General features: G+C 37.2%; 1 protein-coding gene across 2 annotated transcripts in view; it reads right to left on the bottom strand.

Moving 5' to 3' along the window:
- Ak5 (adenylate kinase 5) overlaps nucleotides 1-20,632 on the bottom strand; it is a 253,017-nt gene extending 232,385 nt beyond the window's left edge. The window contains exons 1-5 of one of the 2 annotated variants that reach the window (XM_047529513.1): nucleotides 20,164-20,632; nucleotides 16,351-16,537; nucleotides 9,691-9,786; nucleotides 3,107-3,276; nucleotides 2,889-3,002 (exon numbers count right to left, since the gene is read on the bottom strand). In XM_047529513.1, coding sequence (XP_047385469.1) covers nucleotides 2,889-3,002; nucleotides 3,107-3,276; nucleotides 9,691-9,786; nucleotides 16,351-16,537; nucleotides 20,164-20,223 — 627 coding nt within the window. In that variant the 5' untranslated portion in view covers nucleotides 20,224-20,632. Of the gene's footprint in view, nucleotides 1-2,888; nucleotides 3,003-3,106; nucleotides 3,277-9,690; nucleotides 9,859-16,350; nucleotides 16,538-20,163 lie in introns of both variants that reach the window. The other variant, XM_047529505.1, reaches the window with a different exon arrangement.
- Between the last annotated feature and the right edge of the window lie 1,833 nt (nucleotides 20,633-22,465).

The raw sequence follows: 22,465 nt of genomic DNA on the forward strand, positions 1-22,465 counted from the left end.
ACGCCTGTAACCCCAGCTATTTAGGAGGCTGAGCAGGAGGGTTGTAAATTAAAGATCAACTTCAGCAACTTTGTGAGATCCTGTCTCAAAATAAAAAATATAAAAAGACTGGGGGGTAAAGCACAGTGGTAGAGCACCCCTGGGTTCAATTCCCCAGCACTCCCTCCTCCCAAGAAAGAATTTGCTGACAGGTGTTCCCAAACCAGTATTGTGATGCTTGACTCATTGAACCTATCCAGACTGTAAAAGAACTTCACTGCAAATTACAGAACTCCGAGATTCCACTTCATGTTTCTGAGCCTGAACAAGGCCCAAGCTGGTGATGGCGGGGGTATGTTAAATTGAATGAGAAACTGAAATTTTGATTTAGATTGGATGGAACTTTTTAATAGCTAAAAATGAGATTATCTGTTACGGTTTTATAAGTGATCAGAAGAGCCTGAGTTATTACCCAGGGAACAAGAGAAGTACGCAACATAGCACGTTACAAAGCAGTAGAGAGAGAATGGAGCTGTAGCTCAGTGGTAGAGCACCTGCTCAGCATGCTCAAGCCTCTGGGTTTAATCCCAGCACTGCAAAATAAACAAACAAATAAAGCAACAGAGAAAGAATTGAGTAGGTTCGTCTGCTTGTGCCTACCAAGTGCAGCTCATTGAATTCCTGGGGTGGACCAGATTTAGTTGATTCTGCTTGTCTGCTTGGCTGTTTTGCTTAGTCAAGAATCACATGGACTGGTTACTACAACACACCCATTTGCAGAAATGATGTGGCAGCAACAGTAACAACAAAATCTGAAGATATCTGTCCAGTTTTCCTCTCCTCAGAGAGGCCATAGCAAATAGACTAAGTTCTTAAACTGAGTGAACCTCACTAAGGTGAGAGGGAAACCAGAGGAGAGAAAGATATTCCCAAACAATAGGTGTGCCTAAACAATGAACTGGAGTGCTCAGAGATGCTTTGCGATGCTATCTCTGGCCTTGAACTGCCTGACTCCAAGTTTGTTTTATATGAGACTTACTCCTTATTTTACCTGATACAATATCTGCAATATATTAAAAACTCCTTCAACCAAGTGAGAAAAGGAAAATAAATCTGTAAAAAAAAAAAAAAAAAAAAAAGGGAGAAGAGCAGGCAAATTCATATAAGAAAGAAGAGCAGGCAAATTCACATAAGAAAGAAATACAAATGGTTAGCAAGTATACAAATGTATACCTACCTTGAGAGTAACACAAATAATGTAAATTAAAAAAACAAAATGCCACTTCTTAATTTCAGGTTGGCAGACATTTTAAATAAGAATTCTCTCTGGTTGAAAAGGATCTGGAGAAATAGGTATTCTCATTCAATATTGATGAGAATCTAACCTGGAAGTGTTGCTGGTGCAAATTAGTGTAGCTACTCTGGAAAGCAGTATGGAGATTCCTCAGAAAGCTTGGAATGGAACCACCATTTGACCCAGCTATCCCACTCCTTGGCCTATGCCCAAAGGACTTAAAATCAGCATACTACAGAGATACAGCCACATCAATGTTCATAGCTGCTCAATTCACAATAGCCAGATTGTGGAAGCAACCTAGATGTCCTTCAATTGATGAATGGATAAAGAAACTGTGGCATATATATACAATGGAATATTACTCCACCATAAAGAATGATAAAATTATGGCATTTGCAGGCAAATGGATGAAATTGGAGAATATCATGCTAAGTGAGATAAGCCAATTTCAAAATACCAAAGGACAAATGATCTCGCTGATAAGTGGATGATGACATATAATGGGAGGAGGGAGGGGTTAGCGTTAGGGTTAGGGTTAGGTTTAGGGTTAGGGTTAAGGAGGGGGGCAAGAATGGAGGAAGGAAGGACTGTATAGAGGGAAAAGAGGGGTGGGAGGGGTGGGGGGGGAAGGGAAAAAATAACAGAATGAATCAAACAACATTACCCTATGTAAATTTATGATTACACAAATGGTATGCCTTTACTCCATGTACAAACAGAGAAACAACATGTATCCCATTTGTTTATAATAAAAAAAAAGGTCAAAAATATTCAAAAAAAAAAAGAGTGTTGCTGGAGGACAGTCTGGAAATAGGTGTGAATATTTAAAATGCATTTATATATGAGCAAGTGCTCATGTGTGGGTGTACTTGTGTGTGTATGTGCATAACTCTAGAAAAAAGCCTGGAACAATATATAACAAATTTAACAGTATTTTTATTTTTCAGGAGTAGAGAGGCAGTGGATGGAAAGAGGGTGTTAATGAATTTTCACTGTTTATAGCAGGACTAAAATTTGTATGGCCATATATTACTTTTTAAATCCAAAATATTTAAGAAAAAATCAATCACAGGAGCTTTATAAAGATTAAACGGATGTACAAAATATTTTATTTATTTTCCTTTAAAATACATGTAATAGGTGTTGAGCAGGCATGGTCTACTCAAATTTGAGTAAATTTTGGCAAACGAACCCCATCTTACTATAGGTAAGAAGTTCAAGACTTTACAACCTAATTTGGCAAGAATGTAAGTACAAGGTGATGTTTTTATATATCTGGACATTACTGAATAGGGCTTATTTTTAGTAATTAAGTATAAAAAAGCAATCTGAGGAGAAGTATTTTGAAATAAAGTTTAAAGAACTTTGCATTTTTAATAAAAATAATAAATTCTATTATTAGTTTTTTATCTCTTTTTGGCAGAGAAGACAATCTTCAATTTTAAGCATTTGCCAAGGAAATAACCCTCTGCCAACCCATACTGATAGATTTGCTTGTTCCAGACAAGAATTCATTAAAAAAACAGTGAGTCTTCCAAGAAATTTTCTTTTTTATAATCTGAAATTTTTAAGCAAAAAGTAGGTCATTTAAAATATAAAGAGACATTCTTACTTGGTCCTCAAAAGACAGAGCCTGGGCAACGTCTCTTGGAAATCCATCAATAACAATGCCCTCTTCATCGGGTATTTGCATCAATTTTTGTTTTATCTCTGTGATGGTTGTTTCCTTTTATAAATAAAAAAAATGAAAAAAAATCACAGTTAAACTTAGAATGTTCATAACTGGTACAAAAAATTTTTGCAGAATAGAAGCAAATTATATAACAGTACCTGTGGGGCCAATTCTCCATTTGTAATTATCTTGGCAATAAGACTCCATTTCCTATTGCTGCTGGTGCTGTGGATCTTCTTTCTTAATAATTCTCCCACTGAAATGTACTGGAATCCATACCGTTCTGCAATTTTCAAACTTTGAGTACCTTTTCCACTTCCTGGACCACCTGTTATTCAAAAGAGGCAAAATGGTGACCTTAATGATATAATAAGAAACTCCTGTTCATGCAACTCTACTTTCATCTGAGATGAGGGTTCTGGGTCACCAGTAACAGGGTGGGTAGCTGTTCCATTTGTGGCATTCTCAGTACTACTTTTGAATGCAGAGCAAGTGCAGACTTATCTGAGGAAAGGGTGCAGTTGTCTTGACCAACTGTATTAGGTGAAAGACACTTTTTTCCCTCTACCTATCTTAGTATACAAATAATTAGGCTAGGGATATACAGTTCAGTGGCACAGTGCCTGCTTAGCATGCACAAATTCCTGGGTTCAATTCCCAGCACATAAATACACCCACAAAATTAATTAAAAATTTTGTTGAATAATACAGTTAATAGAAACTGTGATTATTTTTCTATGTAAAATCTGATAGTTTTCCCCTCAAAGAAAAACCAATGGGACACAAAAGACAATGATCAAAATAACAGAACTGTGTTTCAGGCCAACAAAGAGTTACTATGTAATTTAGTAAAATGTAGCAATTATTTTTAAACCAACGCACACTGATAAACATGCCATTTAAATATTTTTTTGAAATCTGCACATGCATGTCCTTGCCTTATTTCCTTTGAATTAAAAATTTTATGCAAAGAATATGCACAGTGAATGGAAATGGTTCTCAAGGTAGAAAATATTCATAGAACTAATAATTTTGAGTTTGTGACACATGTATATGAAATACTAACTTATTGTAACATAACTGAATATTAATCATCTTTTGTTTTTAAAAGTAATTGCCATTTACTTTTTAAAAATGAATAATAAAATAATCACAAAATATTAATACATACCCAAGATTTTATTTTCAATATTAGGTTAATTTTTTTGTTAATTTATATGTGTAAACAACCTAGACAAACTAGATTCCAGAATCAGAATAATTTTTAAAATAAAGCATATAGCAGTCATCCCAATCTGTAATTATTTGATGGCAGTATCAAACAAGATATTTTCAAAGACTTACGCATACATTATTGAATGTAAGCAAAACATTTAAAGAATTTAATGCCTAATAAGTAGAAAACACAGGGTCAATACTCCAACATATTGGCACAGGTAACAACTTCCTTAATAAACTCCCAAAGCTCAAGAAATAACACTGAGAATCAATAAGTAGGATGGCATAAAATTGAGACTTCTGCACAGCAAAGGAAAAATTAAGAGCATGAAAAGGGAGCTTATGGAATGGGAGAAAAATCTTTGCCAGGCACTCTTCTGACAGGGAATTAATATCCAGAATACATAAAAAACTCAAAAAACTTAACACTGAAAAGTCAAATAATCCACTCAATAACAGACAAAAGATCTAAACAGACATTTTTTGAAGAAGAAATACAAATGGCTAACATATATATGAAAAAAATGTCCAAAATCCTTAGCAATCAGAGAGATGCAAATGAAAACTATACTGGAATTTCATCTCACCTCAGTCAGAATGGCTGTCATCAAGAATATGACAACAAATGTTAGAGAGGATGTACAGGAAAAGAAACAAAGGATTGTAAATTAGTGCAGGCACTATGGAACTCAGTATGGAGGTTCCTCAAAGGACTAGGAATGGAACCACTTATGACTCAGCTATCCTACTCCTTGGTATTTATCTGAAAGACTAAAATCAACATACTATGGTGATATACACATTCCAACGCTATAGTAGTGCAATTCACAATAGGCAAGTTTTGGGACCAGTCTACATACATATCAACAGACAAATGGTTAAAGACAATGTGGTATATATACACAATAGAGTTCTACTGAGCTATAAAAAATGAAATTATGTCATTTGCTGTTAAATGGATGGAACTGGAGAACATCATGCTAAGTGAAGTAAGCCAGACTCAGAAAGTCAAAGGTTGAATGTTTTCTCTCATATGCAGAAGCTAAAGAGAAAGTGATACAAAGTAATAATAATAATAATAATAATAATAATAATAATACTAAAGAAGGGATTGCAGGAAAATAGAGAGGAGATCAATAGAGTAAAGGAAAGAGATCAAGATGGAGGGAAGAAGACAGGGATTGGGGAAGTATCAGGATATAAAATCTACCAAATTTTGCTACGTCCATGTATGAACATACTATAATGAATCCTGCTTGTATATTATAATTCACTAATTAATAAAAATAAAAATAATAATAACAATAGAAGGGAGATCAGTAGAGCAAGCATATGGGAGAGAGCGGAGGAGAGGAAAAGGGAAGTAATGGGGAAGGAGATTGTTCAAATTATGTTATTTCCTTGTACAAATATGGCATAATGAATTCCAATATTATGTATAATTATAATGCATCAACAAAAATATATTTTAAAAATTCAATGCCTAATAAGTAATGAAGTGTTTTGGTAATATTCATTGAAACATAGTTATAATTAAGCAATATTGAAATGAATTGATAAAGAATGTGGTATATATATATATCTATATATATGATGGAATATTACTCAGTTTTAAAGAAGAATGAAATTATGGCATTTGTTGGTAAATGGATGGAGTTAGAGAATAGCATGCTAAGTGAAATAAGCCAAACACAAAAACCAAAGGCCAAATGCTTTCTCTGATATGTGGATGCTAATTCACAATAAGGTGGGGGGCACGCTAGGGAAGAATAGAGTTACTTTAGGTAGAGGGGAGTGAAGGTAGAGGAAGTGGTATGGGGGCAGGAAAGATAGTAGAGTGAAACACACATTACTATCTCAGGTACATGTATGACTGATGTGATCCTACAATATGTAAATCAGAAAAATGAGAAATTAAAAATTATAAATGCATTCTACTGTCATATATAACTAATTAGAACAAATAAAAAATTTTAAAAGAGAATAATAATAAAATTTTAAAAAGTGAATTCATATTTTTCCTACTAATACCAAAGTTTTTGTATGTTGAAGCTGTTTTATATCTAAGCATTTAATAAGTATTTTTTATTCTTTCACATAATATAAGTAAAACAGAAAGGTCCTTTTTAAAAAAAGTTTTTTTTTAGTTGTAGATGGACACAATACCTTTATTTTATTTATTTATTTTTAACGTGGTGCTGAAAATCGAACCCAGTGCCCCACACATGCCAGGCAAGCATTCTACCACTGAGCTAAAACCCCAGTCCCAGAAAGTTCCTTCTTTTGTAAAGAAAATTTCAGAGTGTGCAGATTTGGCTAGCAGAATTCTAAGATCAACTAAAACAACAGAACCATTTTTGAGCCCCAGAACCAAACAATGCACCAAATTAAATCTAGCATTCACTTTTTTATTGCTTTATTAAACTTAGTATAAGAATTTGTTAACATATTTGACCATTCTTTCTAAGATAACATACCTTCTCTCTGACTAGACTTAATATCATAAACTACTTCTGCTTCTATTAGATTAAATTCTTTGAAATTCAAAAGTAAGTTCTGAGCCAAGTGTGGTGGTGCACACCTATAACCCCAGTGGCTCAGGAGGCTGAAGCAGGAGGATCACAAGTTCAAAGCAAGCCTCAGCAACTTAGTGAGGCTCTAAGGAACTTAGTGAGTCCCTGTCTCAATCCCTGGTACAAAAAAAAAAAAAAAAAAAAGTAAGTTTTGGTTCCAAATAGCTGCTTTTGGCCTATGAACAGAGGCAATTCAAGGATTGGCTTGAAAAAAAATATCACATGATCAACACCATTGACAAATTCAATTGGATTTAATCTGAAAAAGCAAAATTCCGAATATAGGTATTTCCACACTTGATCACTTGATCTCAGAAACCATCAAATTCAGAACCTACAAATTCCTTTGAATTTAAAAAAATCAAACACTTCGTGAAAGTTATGAAAACTTCAAGGAAAAATTTTTATTTTGTTAAATAATGGAGGCAACAGCAGACAAAAACGACAAAAAATAAGACTGACAGAATTGACAGAAAATAGCATTAATGTATTGGATGAATTTGATTACTGAAACTTCCTAACAAATTAATTTTATTTTCTTCTCTCTAAAGCCAAAATGAGCTGTTTTGTTCTACTTATCTCTAATTAGTATTGATATCAACTCTGAGATTTTTCTTTTTGTAAATTAAACCTTTATTTTATAAACATTTTCCTTGCATATCTATATTGGCTTGCATTTTCTGATATTTTATCTTGAACTTTTTTTTTATTGTAAACAAATGGGATACATGTTGTTTCTTCAACTCTGAGATTTTGTGATTACATTAACATAAGAGGAACTTATATCTATACCAAGAAGGCCAAGTTAAAAAAAAATTTGTAGTGCCAGAAGGGAAATTTTGTTTATTTAAATGTAATACTATGTAGGCCTCTGTAACTTTCCCCACATACATTTTTCTAGATGGAATAAAAATTTGTAAGATTCAGGTACAATTATTTTGCAATTCTCCAGAAAGTCTTAAAATTGCTCTAGTTTTCTCAGAAAAATTAAGAATTGCCTTTCCCTCCCTTGTCTCAATCATTTAAATATTATTTATACTCATTTGTTCTGTATCACTCTTTTAATATGCAAAATGTACAGCATGTAAGTATGTAATCAGCATCAAATCCTAAAGGAGCAAGTTGCTTTTACCAAACAAAAAACAACTGTAAAGTGGGAGAGATTTGATGGTTTTATACCTTCTCCAAAAATCTCATTTATTGAAATATTTTAGTCATTTTCACGTAAAATTCACAATGCACAAAAAATTATGTATGTGCTATTTTACACAAGAGAAACTTGGTCTTATACCATTTTCATGGACAATCAAACTTTCATTTGTTCATCTTATTTATAATCACCAATAACTTTACTAATAGTAACAAGGAAAACAAAATTGAAGGAATGTATTCAATCCAGCTTTAAACCATGCAATGGTAAGAGAATTCCATTACACTTTACTTGTAGCTCTCTTTTAGTTATTTCCTTGTCTTCTAGGTAAGAACCCCAAATTTCTAGGCACAGAAAAGTATTCTATTTCCTAAAACAGAGATTTATGGCATAATTTTGACTATCATAAGCCATAAGAATATTTTGACTTTAAAAATATTTTTTTAGTTATAGATGAACACAATATCTATAAATTATTGATTTATTGTTATGTAGTGCTGAGGATCAAATCCAGTGCCTTACACATGCTAGACAAGCACTCAACTCCTGAACCTCAACCCCAGCCCTATTTTGACTTTTTTGAGAGCTGATTTCTTCTGCCTTTTCTTGCTCTGTTTGTTGTTGTTGATGTTGCTTTGGCTTGTTTGTTTATTTGCAATGCTCTGGGATAAAACCCAGGGTCTTGCACCTACTAGGCAGTCTCCACAGAGCTACTACATCCCCAGCTGATTTTTAACTCTCTTCCTGCAATATTGTCAACAATTCAGGGAGAAATATATTTGTCATTTCACTTTGCAATGTACAAATTTCACTCCTCTTGTTTGGTCAACCTAAGTTCTAGCTGTAGCTCAATTGTTTATGTGTATGCTTTTATCCTAGTTGGCATCTTCACTATGTTCTCCAGAGCACTACTTCTCTGCATGGGGGCTATATACATTTAGTTCTCTATTCATATTTACTGGTTAGAACAGCTTTGAACATTTCACACTAGATATTTGCTTTTGATCATCTCCATGAAAGCCCAGTCAAATTGAAACTGATATAATGACTATACATGCTACACAGGGTTCTTCATGATTTTCATAGATTTTGAGAAAGTTAGAATTTACAAGAGTGAGAAAAAATGCATTTTGCAAAACTACTTAAAACATTTTTATTATTCCTTATGAAATGTCATCAGGCTGATATTTTTTATATTCAACATAAGATTCACAGAGGCAATTTTTTAAATGAATGGTTATCTTTGTTATTTTGGCTAATAAGCAAACACTGTTCTCTTTATTTGCTTGTCTAATCACATGGAAACAGATTTTATTGTAGGTACCAGTTTGTCATAAGGTAGCTCATTTATATGAATCCCTGCCAACATATTATTATTTATTTTTCCCTCTAAAGTTAATGGTGAATAAAATTTCAATTTGCTGATTTAAAGGGAAAAAAACATCATATTTAGAAAACATCTAATGTACTCAGTTATTTTTATTAAAGATTAGATAAATAAAACCACAGAACAGTAAATCTTGAAGAGATGCTTTGAATTCATTATAAAGAATTGCTATGACATTGTAATGGAAATCTAAGAAAATTCAATAGGCATTAGGTGATACAATTATGACAATTTATGTTTTATTAAAAATTATTCTAAAAATATTTCCATTTACTGTCCCTTGGACTTTTTTTTCTATGCCTTGTCATTATCCAACTAAGCACTTCAAATATGATACATAATTGTCATTTTTTGAAAAGTAAAAATATAAACAAAGTTAGCAGTAGTGGAGAATTTTGCTTTCTGTTCTCATACCTATAACAAGAATGATTTTTGGACGAGGTCTGGTAGGATCAAAAACCTCATACTCCTCAATTAACTCTGCAGTCTCAGAGAGATCCGTGTCACTTTCTATGGAGAATTGATGGATTGGAGGGAGCCGATCATACCGCCGATATGGAAAGTTTGAATTTTCAGGCATTACTGCAAAAGAGTAAGACAACTTTGAAAAGGAAAAAAAGCATAATAAAACACTTCTCATATTTAACCTAAGAGTAGAGGACTTTTATTAATGAGACTTTCTAAGTGGTCAGTAAACTTTTTTGTAAAGGCTAGACAGCCAATATTTTGCACTCTGAGAGTCAGGTGATCTTGTACTCCACTCAGTCATGGTAGCACAAATGCAGTCATATACAATATGTAAACAAATAAGTGTTCCAATAAAACTTTATTTGTAAAAACAACATTGAACTGGACTTGGCCACTCCCCTTCCAACCTAGAGGGACCTTCTCAGACACTGGCTAGTCTTGCTTAGTAGGTTGTATATATCCTAGCCTCTGCAAAATGTGTTTTCTAAAGTTGTGCAGTACAAAACCATTTGCAGTTGCCCGTGCAGCCAGTGCTTATGCATCATACATTTCATTCATTCTATAAATATATGTGTACTCACTATGATCTAGGAACCCTGGAGGTCCAGTGGAATGGTTTGGTGGCATAATGAACAAAAAGTTAGGGTGCTGTTACAAGTCAGGTGGACAGGTGCAAGCAATTTCTATATGTGGAATGTTTTCAAGATCATTTACTTTTATTTTCCCAGTATTTATTATTTTTAATTTAATTGACTTAAAGATGTAACTATGATGATTTAAATTTATATCTATGACAGTAGCACATATGTGTCATTTATTGACAGGCATGTTAATGTATTGAGGGTGATTCAGTAGAAGAATAAGATGTCATCTTGTCTCTTCAGTGCTTATAAACTGGATCTCATATGCTTATATTTGACAGCTGTGTGCACACTAGGTAGAACTGCTAAAATGAAAACCTCTCATGGTAAATACCACAGTAGATAAATGAATGGGTAAATCCTCTTGGGCTAGAGTGGTAGAAAAAGACTTGCAAAAGAGGTAGGACTAGAATTTTGAAAGAAAAATGCAGAGATAAAATCTAGAAAGTTTATTTCAGTTGGTGGGCACAATACCAAGATTCAGAAATACAGCTGACATATCCAACAGGACCAGAAACCAGGCCTGATAAGCCCAGATCAGGCAATTGTCAATACATAGTTCATGGCTCCCTCTTTCTTCACCCCATGTGTCAGTATCTCAGGAGGCACAGAGAAGCCCTAACTACCCAAACAGCCCCTGCACAAAGAAGAAAAGAAATCACCTGGCTTTCCATGAGGGGTTCTACTAGGATGGCTACTGTATTTAAACAGAGTGTAATGCTCACATCTCCACAGGAGTATCAGTCAGATCTTTCCATTCTCTGTTGATAAACTAAATGAGACCGTTGATCACCACCCCACTGGGCTCAGTTTAGTTTCATGAAAGGAGTAGGAGTCTACAGATGACAGTGGACAGGCTGCAGAAAATGCTGGGAAAGGCGCTGGCCACAGCAACCTGATCTGGCTTGAAGTTGAATTGCTTTAGCCAACACAAGGCCAAACTCTAAGTGTTATCCTTGATTACTCTCCTCTCACTTTTCACATCTATTCCCATAGAAGTCATCACTAAACCATATTCCACATATATGTTCTTTTCTCCATCTCCACTACCATCTTTTACTTGGACTACTGAAACAGATTCTTGATTGCACTGCCTGCTTCCACATGTACCCCTCCAATCTATTGCGTGAAATGTTCCTCCTCTGTTGGTCCCCTGGCTGACTGGTTGTCATTCACCTCAGCTTAAATGCCTCCTCTTGTAAGAGCACTTTACTGACTTTCTAATCTAGTGTAGCCACCCAGTGAATCTCAAGGCTTCACTCCAATGCTCTTCACTAACTGAGAATTTTCTAAATTATTCATGGTTTTTCTTCTACTAGATTAGAAGTTCCACAATAGCAGGGACCTTATCTATCATTTAGAACTCTGCATCCCTGGCATCTAGTACTATGTTTGACAGGTATCCAGTGTCCAATAAACATTTGTTGCATCCATAACAAAGAGAACACCTTGCTGATATAGTTTTCTATAGAGAAAACCCAGAAGATTAGATGGGTAGGTAGAGTGTGGCCACAGTGTGAAGAGCATTGAATGTCAAGGTAAAAGGTTTAGCTTTCATCTGTTATAAATCCAGTAGAGCCACATCAATGTTTATAGCAGAGCAATTCACAATAGCTAGATTGTGGAACCAACCTAGATGCCCTTCAACAGATGAACAGGTAAAGTAATTGTGGTATATATACATAGTGGAATATTATTCAGCCAGAAAGAAGAACAATATTATGGCATTTGTAGATAAATGGATGGAATTGGAGAATATCATGCTAAATGAAATAAGCCAATCCCAAAAAACCAAAGGCTGAATGTTTTCCCTGATAAGTGGATGATGATATATAATGGGGGTGGGGGTGGAGGGTAAGAGAAGAATGGAGGAACTTTAGATTATATAGAGGGAAATGAGAGGTGGGGGTATGAAAAATGGTGGAATGAGACAGACATCATTACCCTATGTACATGTATCATTACACCAATGGTATGAATCTACATTGTGTACAACCATAGAAATGAAATGATGCACCCCATTTGTGTACAGTGAATCAAAATACAGTCCGTAAAAGATAAAAAATAAATAAATAAATCCAGCAGAGGTTCTCGGGTGGGGGACACACAATTTTAGGAAACTTAATCTCATGGTGGCTAGAATAGATTTTGGTAGAGAAAGACTAAGCAGAAGAGCAGCAGGTAGGAGGCTATTGAAGTAATGCACAGGTGAGAAATGAGTGCTTGGACCAGAGTAGTAGTAAGGGAAATGGAAATGAGAGACAGCATGTAAATACATGGTTCAGGATACAAGAAATGAAAGGGGATGATGGTTCACCAACAATTTCCAAAAATCTGCATTTCATGTAGTATTCTTCTGCCCTAACTTCTGTTTCAGAACTACTTGACTTCTTTTACTCCTGACCATATCACACCTTTTTCTACCTCAGGAACTTGTATTCCTGTTCCCAGGCACTCTTTCAATCTCCTCCATCCTTCTCCATCCATCACACACTCAACTTTCTCTCTCCAAGTATAGCACATCTCTTCTCACACGACGCTTACCCTGAACCTAGGCTGGATCCAGTTCACTATTCAGCTCACTGGTCCAGTCCACATCATATGGTATTTCCTGTAGCACTCATTGCTATAGGAATTATATTTTTAATGCCTGATTTCACTGCTGGATTGTATGCTCCCTGAGGGCAGGTGCCATGTCTGTTCTTTTTTGATGGCTACAATGAGTCCTAAAAGAATATCTGGCACATAGTCATCTCAGGAAATGCTTATTTTATTGCACAACTGATACACTGACTGACTTCATGGAAATAGGAAAAGGAGATGTGAGTGGCAGTTTTAATGCAAATAGCGTGTATTTGGTTTTCAACATGTTGAATATGACAATGAGATATTCCAGAAGATAACTATGGTAGTTTGCAACTAGAATTCTTATTCATAGATTATTATCTGTTCAGTTATATGTATATGGAAGGAAAAAAGGATGCTTATCTTACATTCAACATGTTAAAGAACTGTCAGTCAATAATTCATCTTTACTTTATTATGTTCTAATTTAGGAAAGCAATATGCTTAGATAATAAAAATGTTTTATGTCATAGAACACTTTTTGGGATAATTATATGTTAGCCTGTCTACATCAATATTTTTGCAAAACTCTCATGAATCACCTATTTTTGAAAATCATCATTTTTTTAAGTTACTGGGAAGTTAGCAATTTTGTTGAATTTAATAACCTAGAGCACAAGTTATAGCTAAAACTAACAAAGCACAAATGTGTAAAGCATTTCATAAAATAAAATTTTATTATTACAGGATAAATCAGTTTAGAAAATAATTTCTATCTTATAGCACATATTCTAGTAATAGGACAGTAGAATGTAACTTTCTTGTCACCCTAATACATAGAAAGGTTCTATTTGATTATTAATGAAAAGACCTCTGGCTTGAAATCTGGTAAAGCATTAGAAGGTATGGAAATGCTAAAATTAACAAGCAATTTTACTTTGATGAGCTAAACCTACTGCCATATTAGTTTATCTTGCTAGCTCAGGAGTTCCAAAGTGGTTATTTGTGAACCCAAAACAATCCCATAGATGTTCAGCACAACATTTTTCTAAAGTTTCTACTCGACTGCCTTGTTCTCTTCTCTGGTTTAGTCCTCACTGTTCTCTCGTACACATTTAGCCTGCCTAGTTTCCATGTATCATCCAGCCAAGAAGCAGTATCAAGGCTTAATTGTATTGCCTACACTTTTTATACCCAGTCTGAGAGCAGCTTGTCAATAACTGAAGGTCATAACCGCTTAGATTTAATTCTTAAAATTTAAAAATATCTTAGACTAAATCCAGAAATATCTGAAGTTTTAATAGTGCTTTAAGATTTAGGAACAGAGTCCCCATTTTTACCTTACTTGATCTAACAAGGGCATGAAGTATGTCTTTAACATTGGGCCAGATTCTATTAGCATGATAACATCAGGAAGTAAGCTAGCCCTTTGGGGAGGTGTATAAACTTTAAAAGCCCACTAAAATATAATTTTGCTCACCCCAAAGCAATAATGTACAAAGTGTGCTATTGCAGCAACTGGCTAGAGTTACTCTGGTGACTGCAGACCACAGAGGTACCAAATCTAAACTGTGTGTATGCAGTTTGAATTGGGGCCCCAAACTCCAATTCTGTTCACTCCGTACTCTGTGTAACAACACTGTTCTCAGTGAACCAGAGACCTCATGATTTATAAAGAGTAAATTTTTCAACTTGAAAGTGACACCTGTTATTAGTCAGGAACTGGGTCTAAGAGTAAACTCTATGAGAAGAATAAAAATAAAAAATGGAAACATTCAGAGCAAATTTAATTTTGTAAGCACATGAAGACATGACCTCAACCTTAGGACTTACCACAATGACATGGTTTATTATGTAGTGAGGGATGTTTTACCATCTATCTAAGATGGATTGGTATGAGAAACCTTGTACAGTGATGAGGTCAACTGTTGATTCTGAGAGCTAATTATTATTGGTATTGGGGATTGAACCCTGTGGCACTTCACCACTGAGCTACATTCCCAGCCCTTTTTACTTTTTTATTTTGATACATAGTCCTGCTAAATTGCCCAGAATAGCCTTGAATTTGTAATCCTCCTGCCTCCACCTCCTAAGAAGGTGGAATCACATGCGTGTGCCACCACGCTTAACTTCTGAGCACTAATCTTATTACCGTATGGTCACAGCAAATTATTTTCTAATTATTTCTTGTTTGGGGGGGATTGTTAAAACATTTGAGATTCTGAAGTTAGTTTTAAATAACAATATCAGATATTTCAGTTGTTCTTCAATGACATTGGAAAATTTGGTAGGGAGTCACATCACTTTTCAGTAAAACCTGGCATTACCTGGCATTGATTCCTGAATAGACAGGAAAGGACTCTCCTGCCTTTTAGCGCTGTTTCTGAGGAAATGGTATTTCTACTTTTCATCTGCTTGTGCTTCTTAAAAATTAGCACACCATAACTTTTTCCCTCACCACATTCAAATAAAATCTAAGTGGGTCATCACTGAATAAGGTTAAACAAACTAAGGTTTATTTCCTCTACATATTAATTGCAAATAGAATTGTCTCCACTTCAAATTTTGTTGGTTTAGCTGAAAACTTTTTGTGGTATAATTTTTAAAAACAGTAAAGTTTTGGAAATGTAATGATCTTGGCCACTAGAAAAGAATTTGTTTCCCCTGATTGGAATTGATTCTACTTTTTAAAAACTATTATATATCACAACCCATCTAGAGCCTAAAGGGCCAATTGGCTCCTGTCCAACTCATGTTTTTGATAAGTACATATTTCAGAAAGAAATACCAACCAATCTTCTCCAACAAAGCTCCAGTTCCTAATTATAAACTACTCCTAAAATTGAAACAAGTGTATTTCTTCTCCTTTTTACAGCACCCACATGCCTACTGTAATACATTGCATTGGATAGCTGCCTAACAAATCCTTATTGAATTAACTAGCATAAACTTTACATTCATCTATGCAGATGCATTAATATGAGCTCTGGACTTGGAAATATATTAGCTAAATCTCTTTCTAGCTAATGACAAATGGTGAATGGTTGTGTAATAACTACCAATTTTATCAGTATTCTACTCATGTATTTGGGAAAAGCTTACTTGCAATTTAAAATAAATCCATTGGTTTTTAATGTAATTCATTTTGCAAAATAACAAAGTCAGTAATATAAAATTTCATTAAGTCTTTAGCAAATTGCTGGACAATGGTATGTAATTTTGTTTGTCTTATCATGGAGGCGATTAGCATTAGTAGCAGAAAGAGATTAATCATGTTCCAGGGCGTCATAGCCTTCAAGGCATTTATAAACCCAATAAATTACTGCTTACAGTCCATATGGCATGTTTTAAAGAGAACCGCTCTACCTGAAAACTGTCTATTATTCTACATATACATTACCATTTCTTAGGAAGGATCTTCGTGACTGTCCTCCATTTAGTGGAGGTAAGATCTTCTTCTCCTGGCTGACAAATGTATCCCACTTCACCTTGTCACAGCCACCTAGTTCCTTCACTTTCTGTAAACAACTTTCCAAATACTCTACTGGGTCTTCTGGCTTAGAACACATCAGTCCATTCAAAAGGCTCTGAAATACAACAAAATATATATAAATAAAATATGTTTTAAATCCACCTTCAATAAAATACTGCTACGTCCCATCTCTGAATTCTTGTTTGTTTTGTTCTTTATGTTTATCTTTTAATTTTAAAAAAGCTGAAATTGCGCAATTAGGGTAATCCCTTAAGTTCTTGACCAGATCATTTCAGCTTAGCATTCTCTGCCTTTTAAATAATTCAGGTAACTATATAGTTTAGAATAGATGAGTCCTATCAAAGTGAGATGAAATGCAGGATGTAAAAATGCCCGAGGCATTATTTATCTTACCCCTACTCATCCTTTAAGTCTCTAAGTCCCAGTTTCTTCCTTAAAATGGATGTAATAATATCTAGCTTAAGGGATTGTAAAGAATTTAAAAAATACAGTATTTGTACCATGCATAGTAAATACCTGACAGGTAGTAAACTCCACAACTGTTAGTGGGATTAGATATTACCATCATCGTTATTATCAGGAAGTGCTTCCTGAGACCCTAGGTTGACCTGTGGTCCCCTTCTTCTGTGTTCCATGGTACCCAGCATAAAACATCATACTTGTTATTTATGCTTAAAACACTGGCTGCCGTGTTGCTTATCTCTTCTAAACTATAAGCTACTACCCTAAAAAATGAGGATAATAATGCTACACAGGGCTGAGAATGCAATGGGTAAACTGGTGCATAAAAGACACAGAGGTCTTTTTATATTGATTTTTCTGGTTCTGGCTCATTGTATAGGAAGAATCTGGGAAGATAAACTGCTATGTCTGGATACAGCATAGATCTCAACACAAACTGGATATAGATGTCCCATTTTTTAGAGTAGTAAATGCTGCTTGGAAATGTTAGTGACTTGCTCAAGTTTACTCAGCTATAGACTCATAGGCCCAGGATTCCAACTCAGTTTCTGATTCTAAACCCCATATATTGCTTCTGTGCATCCTGCAAAAATATCATAAAATACCAGATTCTCTGTGCCCCATTCATAATCCAAGGTCAGCTCTTTTGGTTTTGACTTTTACTAATGCCTAAAATAGGGGAACATAAACAATTGAAGCTTTCCTGACTGGGAAATGTACATTTCTAGCTTTCCAAACAAAAGTGACCCTCCAAAGGGCATACATTTTTTAAAAGGAGACAATGGGTTCCACTCCTCAGTCTTCTCTTCTAATAGCCAGCCACTATCACGAATTAAAGTTAACCAGCAAACATTATCATTCAGTCTCTGAATTAATATTTTGAGAACTCAAATAATCTAATTTGACTTTCCATAGTATTCAAATTAATTGCCAAAGCTCTGCTCTAAGGTACAAGATCAAAATGGATCATGTAAAGTTATAAAGAATTTAGAATTCATGATGAAACTGGAGAAAGTAATTTTTTTTAAGAAAATTAATCTAAAAATGGAAATGTATTTCATACATGAACTACTCAAGATATACCATTATCTCATTTAGCCCAAGTGATGTGTCAAATCTGGAAAAATTCTGAAAAGGTCAGTTAGTTATTTCTAACTGTTAGGTGATATATAAATTCGACTATCAGTCACTTGGCCTATAATGGTGTCTGATATCCACATTTCAGGATTAATAGATGCCTAATTGTTAAACTTCACATACCTAGAATATTGTGGTTTTGATGGAGAAAATCCAATTTAGAAACCTAAAGTATTTGGTTTTGCTGTCTACACTCATCACATGGAATACTGCCAGATTTTGCTTCCCTCTTGTACAGTGCACAGTACAGATGCATTTTACTGGAAGGATGGAGCCTTTGAGGTCACCAGCAGTCTCCTTCCATCTTCTTATTGTCTAGGATTGAATCTAAGTATACTATTACTGCATTTCACCTAAGCCAAGTTGTCTTCTTTTTCTGGCCTCATTACTTAAAAATGTCCCATTTATATTCAGAGAAGTCAACAAAAAGCCTCAAACCTGAACAAGGAACACCAGCAATTACTTATTTTCATATGTAGCATAGATTTTCATGAACAAACTACCCAGATTCTCTGGGGTTACCTTCCATCAAGGAAGAAAAACAGTACCCATATTTATAAAGAAAAAGGACTACTATTTATCAGTATTTTGCAATTCTACATATTATTTTTTAATATGTAGAAATAATGTAGAAATAAAATTGATCTCAGTAGTAACACCTGTGATTTTAAAAACCCATCAGCTTTTCATCTCCATATTTACTGTTTGAAAATTAACAACAACAAAAACTCTTTAAATTCCCAAACACTCTTAAGACCTGTCCTTATGCAATACCACCTGATTGTTTTCACACAGGAATAACACACTTGCTAGATTTGGGTTCAACAGACCAGGTTTGAACTCAGCGGATGGTTTACCTGTAAATCTTGGCTTGACCTGAAAACAGTAGTTTACAGAGGTGAGAGAAAAGGAAGATCTGTAATTATGGCAGCCCATTTTAAAGACAGTTTGGGAGAATTGGGGCAAAATTATTTCCCCAAGTGGTGTTTTAAATTCCTCTTAACAGAACAAATCCCCAAACAGGAAAAGTAAAAACTCATGACTTTTAGTTCATCAGTCTATCATTTTTAAAAAAAATTTTAATAAAAAAAATTTTTTTTTGAATTGAGAGGCCAGGTTTGAAGTGAATGAATTTCTCTTTCAGGGTTCTGCCTACTGTGAAGCTAGGCTCTGTTCCATTCTTTTTTGTTTTCTTTTTCTTTTCTTTTTTTTTTATGTCAGCAAAAGCATTTAGGATTTAGGAATGTTTTTAAATTCAAATATGAAGAGAAGAATAGAAAGAAAATGATCCGACAGAGGATGTGGTTTAGAATTACCAAGGTTCCTTTAGCTCATTTCTCAAGCCTCTTCTCTCACATTCTCAAAGTCCCCCCACCTGCCAGGTCCCTGGTGCAGATGATGCTGTGATGCGGTCTGAGGACAGCAACAGGAGTCACGCCCGTCTCGCCGCTCCCTCCCAGACCCGCTGTCTCTAGGTGGGTTGGCCAGGGATGGGGAAAGCTGCAGATACTCGGGCAAGCTAGGGGAACCATTCCTTCCGAGGCGAAGGGAAACGTGCTCAGGAGTTCTTCACCGAAAGCGCACAACAGCATTGGGTGCCTGCCACCCGGGAGGTAATGCTGCACTTGATGGGTTAGGATTCGTTTTTGCATCTTCATCCCTCTCCTCCAAGCTGTCCCCGGGGAAGGCTGCTTTCGCCCACCTTCCTCTTCCCTGCAGGGGTCCAGAACCCTAAGGGTTCTGGTTTTTGTCCTTGTTCTGTGCTGGGCAACAATGTACTCACCTAGCCTTACTGCCTCTCGCCCCCAGAGAGCGCGGCCAGGCCGCTTCCTGCAACCCACCCTGGGTGTCCGCATCTGAGGGGCGCGCAGGGGGCAGTCTGCTTTTCAGAACCGGGTCTGGAGACCGAAACTTGATTTGTGACAGGCGGGCTTGTAAGCCCAGCCATCCGACAGCGACCTCGGCAACCCACGGGAAAGGTGACTACCCTCGGGGCGAGCGAGACTAAGCAAGCGCCTTCACTTCCGTGCCCCGCACGGGGAAGATGTGACAGGGCACAAGTACCTCACCCCAACCGCCCGAGATTCTCTCTCCAGCTCCTCCTGCCCCCTAGCATCTTACCTCGAAAAGCTGAGGGATTTCCCTCCGGGCCAGATACTCCTTGGCTTCGTTGGTGTTCATGGTTGTTCCGCGCGTGCCTTGGGGCGCAGGCGGGGAGGTTCCTGGGCTGCGGCCACTTGGGCTGGGGCTGGTGCTGGGACTGGCGGGGTCCGCGCCTCACGGGTGCAGCCCTACCTCTCCAGCGCACTCACGCTCTCTGCCCAGACCAGGGCCCTGCTCTGCCTATCCCCCAGGGGCTGTGGTCTCCGTGCTCCTGTCGCCCCGACTTGGGTACTGGTCCCCGCTCCTGAGCTGCGGGCTCTGAGCAGCGGCGCGGCGGCTTCCCGGGTTCCCAGGCAGCGCGACTGCCAGGGGAGGGGCGGAGAGAGCGGAGGAGGGAGGACAGCGCGGCGGACGCCAGGCAGCAGCCCGCCCGCCCGCCTCCCCGGCTCTGCGCGCTGCGCTCCGCGCCTCCCGGAGCAAGGTCTGCGGCGGCGGCCAGTCACGCTGCGCTGGCGGGCGCTGAATGCGGAGGTGGGGACTGGCGCTAGCGGGGAACTCGCAGGCACACCCCTTCGTGCAGTACCGCCACCAGAGCGCGGCTCTTCCCTGAGCACACCGCCCGGAGGTCACAGACACTCGGGGACCAGGTGACCAAGGGAACAGGGTCGGGGTCAGTTGGAACTCGAGATCTTGTGGCTTTTCCAGACCTTCCCCAGACGCGCGCGCGTACACACACACACACACACACACACACACACACACACACACCCCGGTTACCATCGAGTGCCCTAAGAGCTTGGTGGGTGGGGGGTGACCTAATAGTCCCAGGATTTATCATTTAATTGATTTTTCAGTGATGAGAGTTAAGGGATAGGAGAAAAGGGGATTCCTGGTTCAGAATCTTCCCCCTTAAAATAATTTTAATATTTCGAGTGTCTCTACCTTCAGGAAAGTTTTGCTAGCTGGTTTCCATTTTTTTCATCTTTTTGCCTGTCAGTGTCACAGATTCTTGCGCATTTCAGTATAAGGTCTTGGTGTGAGCCTGAAATCTTCATTAATAGAAGGATTAGTAAGTAGTCAATTAATTATTTCCATCTAGAAGAAGGAGAAGATGGAGCAGAGAAGGGGTGGCAGTGGTAGAGTGCTGGATTCCCCTTGAATTGGAAAGTACTTAGTAGGTGGAATGAGTGTGCATCATTAATAGATCTGAGGAGTACGCAGTCAATGGCCTGTGGGTTATCAGACATCCACCTTGATGGGAAGTATGAGGGAATATAGGTGGGTGCCTAAGGCATAAAGGGTAATTTATCCTCTTCCTGTTGCAGACCATTGTTAAGATGCACCCATCCTCCTCCTGGCTCCCAAAGATGACTCATTTCCCCATTAAGATGTCTTTTCATTGCCTGTTGGAGAGATGGTCCATGCCCTCTGGGAATATGATCTCTGAATGCAAGGCCTGAATCTGTGGGAGGCTGTGAGAGAGAAGGGGTGTTCTGATAGGTTCTGGCATCTGGAGTCTGGTGAAAGAGAAAACAACACTCCAATTGCTTCAAAATAGGTGGCCCAGGCCTGTCATCCCAGTTACTTGGGAGGCTGAGGCAGGAGGGTCGCAAGTTCAAGACCAGTCTAAGCAATTTAGGGAGACCTTGTCTTTAAAATAAAACATAAAATAAGGACTAGGAATGTAGTGCAGTAGTCAAGTGCCTCTGGGTTAAATCCCTAGTACTCTGCCCCCCCCCCCCCAAAAAAAAAAAACAGTGCTTGAGTGACTGTTTTCAGTTCATCTTTGCAGACCTTTTCTTGTTTCTATGTCTTGTCACATAAGCAACTGCTAATCAAGTTTGACTGTAACTGAAGCTTTGTTTTACCAAGAGAGGGAACTCAAAAATTAATTAGTTGAGTTTTAAAAGGTAAATGAAGTTTTGAGGACACTAGTGGAACCATGTGTCTTAACCTTATGTCATGTGGTAACCTTAAATGAGGCAGGTATTCCAGTTCCATGGATATTGGTGTCTGTCCTTAGAATATGCCACATCACTTTCAGCCCCAGCTTTCCCTTTTCTCTCTTATTTAAGAGTGGACTATGGAAGGAGTGAAAGCAATCTCTTCAGTATGCCACAGTGCTTAAAAGTCCCAGGGTCCATGGTATGAAGGCCAACTTTGTGAGCAGGCACAGTAGAGGTGAAGCACCTAGGACTAAAGAAACCCCTTCTTGTAGGAATCTTCAAGGTCATCCTTTCCAGACAAAAATGTGGCAGTGTGTGGTTCACTTCTTTCTCCTCTGGGCATAGTCTTTGAATGGATACATGATCCTAAGTGT

Source organism: Sciurus carolinensis, chromosome 1, assembly GCF_902686445.1.
Source record: "Sciurus carolinensis chromosome 1, mSciCar1.2, whole genome shotgun sequence".
In the NCBI taxonomy this organism is placed as follows: Eukaryota; Metazoa; Chordata; class Mammalia; order Rodentia; family Sciuridae; genus Sciurus; species Sciurus carolinensis.